The 8964-nt window shown below is 44.9% G+C and overlaps 1 protein-coding gene across 1 annotated transcript in view; it reads right to left on the bottom strand.

Annotated features, from left to right (window-relative positions):
- Positions 1-328: 328 nt before the first annotated feature.
- The window catches only part of LOC115665495 (cysteine-rich receptor-like protein kinase 34), a 112056-nt gene continuing 103420 nt past the window's right edge, over positions 329-8964 (bottom strand). Inside the window, exon 7 of the mRNA XM_056315995.1 lies at positions 329-425. Coding sequence (XP_056171970.1) covers positions 349-425 — 77 coding nt within the window. The 3' untranslated portion in view covers positions 329-348. The remainder of the gene's footprint in view (positions 426-8964) is intronic.

Raw genomic sequence — 8964 nt, 5'->3', positions numbered from 1 at the left:
TGCTTGTCAATTGTTCATTAATGATCCCCATGGAAGGCCAACGATCTCAATGTCTCTATGAGACTATTGTGAAGAAAGAATTTCACTCACATCACGATTCACCGAGGGTACGCCTCAGTAATCGACATTTCATTGGTCGACCATGGCATAGACCTACTAGTGGATTCGTCCGGCTTGAACTCTTTCAACTATCTCTTCATGCTCCTTCGGAGGAAGAAGGTCGGTTGTCGAGGCTATGGAAGCTTAACTGAGTGGGTGCTCAACATAGGGACTATGCTTGCTATGGCGAATCTATCAGCTGGATCTTCCTGAAGACCCAGTAAATCAATGTGGAAGCATCCAAGCACTTCATCCATTGAATACGAGTCGCCAATGAACGGATCTAACACTTTGAGCGATGTACCGGCTCTCCAATGCTTCCACGCCTGTAAAAATTATTTCAATGGAGGAATTTCAACTTAATTAGATCAATGTGGCGTAATATGTGTCATAATAGCACAGATGCAACTTACATAGCTGGCGAGATTTTCACCTCCATCTCATTGGAAGAAGCAGCTATTCTTCTTGCCGCTAATGATCTCTAGGATTAGGAACAATAACGTTTGATTAATGATTGTATTGGCTTAGCTAGGTCGGCATGAAATTATAGGAACAATAACGTTTGAATTGTCGTCCCATAAGTTTTGTCCATTCTACACGTTGCATGCAACTTGCATGCCATGACCCCATCAGAAAGTATTCTATAACTTTAATCAATTAGTTAGATAAATAGCAAGCAAAAATATATGATCACTTGTGATGCGGAGGACCGATCACACCCACTCCTGACTGAAATCTCAGCTGTGAACAGAACTTATTAGTTTTCTTTAGCAGTAAACCCCTTTTGCGACGGCTCATCACTCGCTCAATTGCGACGGTCCAGTCCAGTTAAATTTGGTTAGTTCTTGAATGAGAATCGAAGATCACCTCGGTATGCAGAGAACCCAACTAATTGAGAGCGATTTTTGGAAACTGTTGATGGACTTTCTGGCGATGAGCGAACCATGGAGGATCAAGGTGGGATTTTGCTTTCGGGGCGACTTTGCAAATGGTCTAATCTTGGTGATTCTCGATTTTGCAAGCTCTGTTCTAAATGATGTTTCGATTCCTTTTGCAACCGTCTCATAGGAGTGCATGATATTGTAGAAAGTTTCATTGCTAATTTGCTTCTACAGGCATGAGCAAATTTAGAAAAACAGATTCAAAAGCAGTATAAACTCATTTAAATATATGGTTCTACTATCTTTTTTCCACTCCAATCGTGTTCTTTAAATTCTTCAGGCATGAGATTTTATCTTGTTAAAAATGTCCTCCTTGAAGAGCAATTGTTTAGAAGAATTATGTGGTCCTCCGTAATCTGTCCATCGCACAACATCTTTTTCCTTTTCTAAATCTTTTATTGTAGGAGTGCATCAATTCTTAATTTGGTGTTAGCCACTAAATTTGACTAAAAGCGAGCTTCAAAGGCTAAACACTTGAGTACAAAGTCCACTACCAGTGGCTTTCGTGTGAAAGTTCCCGAAGGAATGTTTGCACCTACCATGCGCCTTTTTGACTTTATGGGACGGAAGACTTGAATGAAGCATTAAAGCTAGATAAACACAAAATGAGAAAACAATTGTGCGTAATCATTTGTGAAAGACATTCCTGTTTTTTTTTTTTTGGAAAAAAGTCCAAAAAATTCTAAACCTATTACACTTTTCTCAAATCAGTCCTAAACCTTTTAATTATACCAATTGAATTCTAAAATTTTTCACGTCGGGAAAATGATACAAATGGTCCCTAAACTTTGGCCTAGTGTGCAATGTGGTTCTTGAATTTTTAATTTGTTTAATGTGATACCTGAATTATAGCTCAATGTGCAATGTGAACCCTGAACTTTTAATTTTTTTAATGTGATATATGAACTTTTGGTATATGTTTAATTTAGTCCATGAACTATATGAAAGTGTTTAATAGTGTCCTTGATGAATTGTTTGAAAAAACAACATTAAATATTTTTATATAGTCTACGGACTACATTGAACATGTACCAAAAGTCTGGGGACCATATTGAATAAATTAATAGTTTATGGGCTACATCGGACATTGGGTTACAATTCAGGGACCATTTATGTCATTATTCCTCTCACGTTTTGTAAATTGAGTCCATATGGTCAATTTTTGGTCAGAAATCATTGACATGGACGCCAGTCATTTTATGTATCACGCCCCGTACCCCACGAAGCAAGAGCATTCGCCACTGGTCGAATTTGTTGCAACGCTCCCAGGAGGCGTCGCCGACCCAACACAAAAACAGAGATAAGGCACATGCGGAAGCAATAAACAAACATCCATACAATATAAACACATGAGACCAAAGATAGAACAACAACCAAACAGGAATGTACTTACAAATATACATTTTCATTTCTACGAGGAAACCTTTTTACAATATCCATTTGTACAGTAAGAACATACAACAAAAGCAGTCAATAGCCACTAGACCAAAAAGGGGCAAGTGGCTAGGGGAGGATAGGCCGTCTACAGGGAAGGTCACAGTAAAAAAGGTACTAACTTCCCTTCTAAGAGCTAGGACCTATACTAGGGCTCCCAGTCAGGGTCTGAGGACTCCAAAGAATCATCTGACGGCCCCTCCGAAGAACTCCCAGGGGGTTCAGACTCCTCTGACTCCATATCCTGCGCCGCAGCCCACTCATCCTCTGATTCCGGCTCCAACTCCAGGTCCAGGTCCAGGTACGGTCCTATCTCGCCTATCTCGTCATCCGAACCTAATTCTGCGACTTCCCCGTCCTCCTCTGAATCTAGATCCATGGCCTCTATCACCTCATCCTCTTCGTCTGCGAACTGTTCGGGGACTTCAACTATCACCTGCGGCTCCCCATCCATCACCTCATCCTGGATATCCAAATCATGATCATCCTGGGGGTCGATCACCTCACCATCAGCAACAATAGGCGCCATCAAACCGTTCTCATCAAGTGGGGCATCGAAGGTCTTGAGAGGTCGGCCTATGTTCCCATCAGCGTCTCGAAGACACCAAGCAACGTATTCTTGTGTTTGGTAGAAATACTCCCCAACGTTAACAAAAACCACGGAACGATACCTAATATACGCTTCCCCATTTCCTGAGGGAAAAACGCTGGTCGACTGCTGGATCTGCGTCGAGATCCCAAAAAGTACTGGTAGCTCTGGCATGATCAGAGACGGGGGTCTGAAAAGTTTGGGTTATACAACAATGAGAACGCGTCTCAGTGAGTAAAACTCCCTAAACCTAGGCTAGGCTAACATACATCTTCTGACAGACGAACAACACAATATACAAACAATGACCTAGGCCCTCGGGCCCAGATCGATCATCACACATACCCTGCAGGTTAAATAGTTCGATATATAATAATCACGACATATACTTGGCACGCATAATCACGCGTACGCCATATGCATGTTCATGCTCAGTAGTGTTGTTTCGCATACCAATCACCGAGTCTCACACGTTCGCACACTGGCCCATGCATTCTTATGCATGCAAATGTCATCATCATGCCATGTTTCATTCTGGCTCACACTGCACACTGGCTCAATGCTCAATTATTAAGTTATTACGACCCGGGAAACTCATCGGGTCCAGTGTCTATAGCTTGCTACAAAGTGCATGAGGCGCAACACTATTCTCATCACAACACTCCGTGGCCAGCGTAAAAACGCATTCCCGGCCTAGTGTCTCTAGCCTACTACAAAGTGCATGAGGCGCAACACCGATCTCCTTACGAACCAGAGCCCGCGTTAAACGCATCAGGTTGGTCGTCTTCCGGACGTATCGGGCATCGTCCTGCTACAAAGTGCATGAGGACGGCACACCCCGCGTAAACGCATCAGGGCGAAATGTGATTACACATACACACAGCCAGTTATTATCTGAACCCCGCGTAACACGCATCAGGGCAATTAGGTGATCACATGCTCATGGCAGGCACGCATTCTCGCACAATTTCATCACACGCCTCATTCTCGGCATTCAATGCGTGGCCATGCAATGAATAAATACAACATGAGCATCACATATCTCACTTAGGTATTCAGTCAATCTATGTCACAATAACGTGCTCAACTGGCCAACTTAATACCATGTGGCCCAATGTACAATTCAACAGTCGGAGAAGTAATTCAAGCCGTCAACTGACCAATCACACTCCGCACAATTTGGCCACATAAACACATGACATGGCAGTACCCGATTTACTATAATTGAGCACAAACAACCATTAATCAGTCAACCCGGGCATACCCGGCAATTCAGTCACATAAACCTCAATTTGTCCATTTTAACCCAATAAATCACCAAATGGACAGCCACTATTCACTCTAATATCGGCCTCCAAATTATCATTAGATCACCACAATAATCCACCAATTTAATCCCGATCTCAACCTCGAACCACCAGTATCGAATTCTCCTCAGATCGCACCAGCATATTCTAAACTGTGCTCGTCTAAAAATATACACTGTCCTAGACCGGGTTTAAAAAGTTATACTCACTTAATTCTAAACTAGGGCGACGAGAACGGGCGGCCAATTGCCGATGAACGGCTAAATTGGCGGCGGCGTTCCAACGGCGGACGGCGGCTTGGCTCACGGCGGTCCTTTGGCCGAACCGTACGGCGGCAAACGCGGCGAGAGGGAAAGGTGGGTCGGTGAGGGTGAGGGACGGTGGTGTGGCGGTGGATGAGCGGCCTCGGCTTCCCGGCGGCGGCGTGAGGCGGCGGCGGCTTGCTCCGGCGTTCCTTGGCCGAGAGAGAGGGAGAGAGAACGAGAGAGGGGAAGGACGAATGGGATGGGGGTGCTGGTGGCGAGACAAGGTCGGGCGGAGCGGTGGCACCGGCGGACGGCGGCTGGACACGAACGGCGGAGGAGGGGCGATCGTGGAGGGCAGTGGCCGGGTGAGGAGAGAGAAGGTGGAGGGAAAAATGAGCAGAGAGAGGGTCAAACCAGTCAAATATAGTGGCTAGTGGGCGCCACGTGTCGCCGATCTAAGCCTATTGACCAAAATATCCCTAATCTAATGGTCCTAATTCAATCATATCCAATAATTGAGAGGCAAGATGGTAAATGGGTCCAATAATTGAGCTGAAATCTATTTTTAATTAATCCAATAATTTTCCAAAATTTGGAGCTCAAAATAGGCCAGGGGCAAAACAGTCATTTTTTCGGCCCCGGATCGAAATTCCATTTTTCGACTGTACCAATCCCAAATGTGTGTGGCCAACATAATGTGATGTCGGATTCTCAAAAATAGCCTCTTAAGCCCTCGAAAATCGACATCGAAATCCGGGCCCAATTTCGCGATCAAAACTTGCTCAATTTCAAATTTCAGTGTTTCTCACTAACGAGCGGCTATTTAAGGGTTACGCGTATCGACTTAGGTTATCCGAATCGTCATGACCTCGATTATCGGGAGAACGAGAGGAATTATCGCTAGTTCCTGAGGTCTCGATCGTTCGGTTCAAGTTCAGGATCGGTTGGCCACGCGTACTTTCGGTCATACAGAATCACCTGCTATCCGATCATACGTCGTTGGCCTTGGCCAAACCATCTCCGTCACCATCCTACGATCGGCCTACATTGACCCAAAACATTTTCTCATCGTTTCTCGAAATCCGTGCCAGGTTGACGATCGGGTCCCTAGTCCACGTACCGTTTTCCTAGTTACCCATACCCCATTGGTTAGTATCCCGAGAGTGATCAGCTCTGGGCGAGACTTGCTAAAATGAAATGAGAAATAATACTCGTTTTATTGATTCCGAAAATTGAGTCGAAATTCGGGCTGTTACAATTCTTCCCCTTTACAAAAATTTCGTCCTCGAAATTTGCAAACTCACTTATTTACTCAAACAAATGGGGGTATTGATGTCTCATGGCCTCTTCACTCTCCCACGTGGCACCTTTAGTCCCATGATGCTTCTAGACGACTTTGACCATTGGGATCGTCTTGATCCTTAGCACACGGTCTTTTCGATCTTTGATCCTGACTGGCCTTTCCACGTACGATACTTTGTCGTCCACGTCTATCTCCTCGTACTTCAGAACGTGGGTCGGATCTGGTTCATATTTTCTCAACATCGACACATGGAATACATTGTGCACTTGGGACAAATTGGGCGGCAAGGCAAGTCGATAAGCCATATCACCTATCTTTTCTAAAACGTCAAGTGGGCCTACGTACCTTGGACTGAGCTTTCCTTTCTTACCGAATCGGGACAATCCTTTCATAGGCGACACCCTAAGAAATACGTGATCTCCAACTTGAAACTTCAAGGGCGTCGTCTCCGATCGGCGTAACTTTTCTGGCGACTTTGCGCGGTCTTAAGTCTTTCTCTGATAATCTCAACTGCCTCGACCTACTGTTGCACTAACTCTGGGCCTGTGATACTCCTTTCACCGACTTCGTCCCAACACAAAGGCGTCCTACATGCCCTACCATATAAGGCTTCAAACGGTGCCATCTGGATACTTTGCTGATAGCTGTTATTATAGGCAAATTCCACTAAATGCAGCTGTTCCTCCCATTTGCCTTGAAAATCCAATACACAAGCTCTCAGCATGTCCTCTAGGATCTGAATTGTCCTTTTCGACTGACCATCTGTCTGCGGATGATAGGCTATACTGAATTGCAACTTGGTTCCTAAGGCCGATTGCAAACTTTTCCAAAAATTGGCCGTAAACCTCGGATCTCGGTCCGACGTGATCGATACTGGTACCTCATGCAATCTGACGATCTGCCGAACATATAATTCTGCGTACCTTTCCAATTCGAAATCCTTTCGCACTACCAGAAAGTGCGCTGACTTAGTCAATCGATCCACTATCACCCAAATCGAATCATGTCCTCTCTGGCTTCACGGCAATCCGTTACAAAATCCATCGTGATGTGTTCCCATTTCCATTCAGGGATCTCTAATGGTCTTAACAGCCCTCCAGGCTTACAGTGCTGAGCCTTCACTTGTTGGCACGTCAAGCACTTGGCCACATGCTTGGCCACATCCTTCTTCAGTCCATTCCACCGATAATGTTGCCATAAATTCTGATACATCTTTGTACTATCTGGGTGGATACTGTAATTACTGCGATGTGCATCTCTTAAAATTTCCTCCTTTAGCTCCAAATCATCAGGCACACACAATCGCCCTTGGAACTTCAAAATTCCATCCTCACTCACCTGAAATTCCGGTTTCCTTAAGGCGGCGTCCATTCCGACAATCTTCTGGATCTCTGAGTCCGTAGACTGGAGTGCCTTAATCCTTGCCTGGATTTCCGGTTTAATCCTCAATGCGGCCAACAGGCTAGACATCTGACTCACCTCAAATTTGAACTCCAAGTCTCTAAGCCTTTCCAGCAAGGTCCACTCTCTAACCATCATATGCGCCATACTTGACTTACGACTTAGCGCATCCGCTACTCGATTTGCTTTACCCGGATGATACATGATGTTGCAATCGTAGTCCTTTAGAAGTTCCATCCATCGGCGCTGCCTCATATTCAATTCCTTCTGTGAAAACAAGTACTTGAGGCTCTGATGATCCGTATAAATCTGGAACCGTTCTCCACATAAATAATGCCTCCAAATCTTAAGGGCAAAGACAATCGCTGCCAACTCTAAATCATGCGTCGGATAGTTCATTTCATGCGGCCTCAACTGACGCGACGCATAAGCAATTACCTTCCCATGTTGCATTAGGACACAACCAAGTCCCATTAACGAAGCATCACTATAAACCTCGAATCCACCTGGTCCAGACGGAATAGTTAACACTGGGGCCGTTGTAAGCCTATGCTTCAACTCTTGAAAACTTTTCTCGCACTTATCATTCCATTCAAACTTAGATTTCTTCTTCAACAATCGCGTCAGTGGCATGGCTATTGATGAGAACCCTTCTACAAAACGCCGATAATAGCCAGCCAATCCTAAGAAACTCCAAATTTCTATTACTGAGGTCGGCCTTGGCCACTTCATCACTGCTTCAATCTTAGCTGGGTTTACAGAAATTCCATCTCCCGAAACTATATGCCCAAGAAACGCTACTCTACTTAGCCAAAACTCACACTTACTAAACTTGGCGAAGAGCGCGTGTTCTCTCAAAGTCCGTAGAACCTCAGTCAAATGTAGCTCATGCTCCTCCGGGCCTTTCGAATACACCAAAATGTCGTCGATGAACACTATGATAAATCTGTCCATAAATTCCTTGAACACTCTGTTCATTAGGTCCATGAAAGCAGCTGGGGCATTGGTCAATCTGAAGGGCATCACTGTAAACTCATAGTGCCCATACCGCGTCCTAAAAGTGGTCTTAGGTATGTCCTCCTTTTGGATTCTCAACTGATGGTATCCAGTCCGCAAATCAATCTTAGAAAACACGGATGCTCCTTGCAACTGATCAAATAGATCGTCAATCCTAGGCAGTGGATACTTGTTCTTAATCGTCACCTGATTCAACTGCCGGTAATCAATGCACAACCTCAACGTCCCGTCCTTCTTCCTCACAAGCAGGACCGGTGCTCCCCACGGAGATACACTAGGACGAATAAAACCTTTGTCCAACAATTCCTGTATCTGGACCTTTAGTTCCTTTAACTCTGACAACGACATCCGATACGGTGCTTTTGAAATCGGCTCAGTTCCAGGGGCCAATTCTATCACAAATTCTACTTCTCGCTCGGGCAGTAAACCAGGCAATTCCTCAGGAAAGACCTCGGGGAAATTACATACTACGGGTATCTCTTCCAACCTAGGTTCCACCATGGTCGGATCAATCACATTTACCAAATATCCCTCACAACCTTCGTCCAGCAACTTTGTTACTTCGAGCGAGGAAATCCAAGGAATCGAGGTTCCTCCTCGGTTTCCTTGAAATTCAAACCTTGGACGT

This window comes from Syzygium oleosum, unplaced genomic scaffold, assembly GCF_021117445.2.
Source record: "Syzygium oleosum isolate NSW1041296 unplaced genomic scaffold, Sole_v2.1 Sole_v2.11, whole genome shotgun sequence".
NCBI lineage: Eukaryota > Viridiplantae > Streptophyta > Magnoliopsida > Myrtales > Myrtaceae > Syzygium > Syzygium oleosum.
Note: the sequence above shows the minus strand (reverse complement) of the source record. Positions and strands in the feature narration are given on the sequence as shown.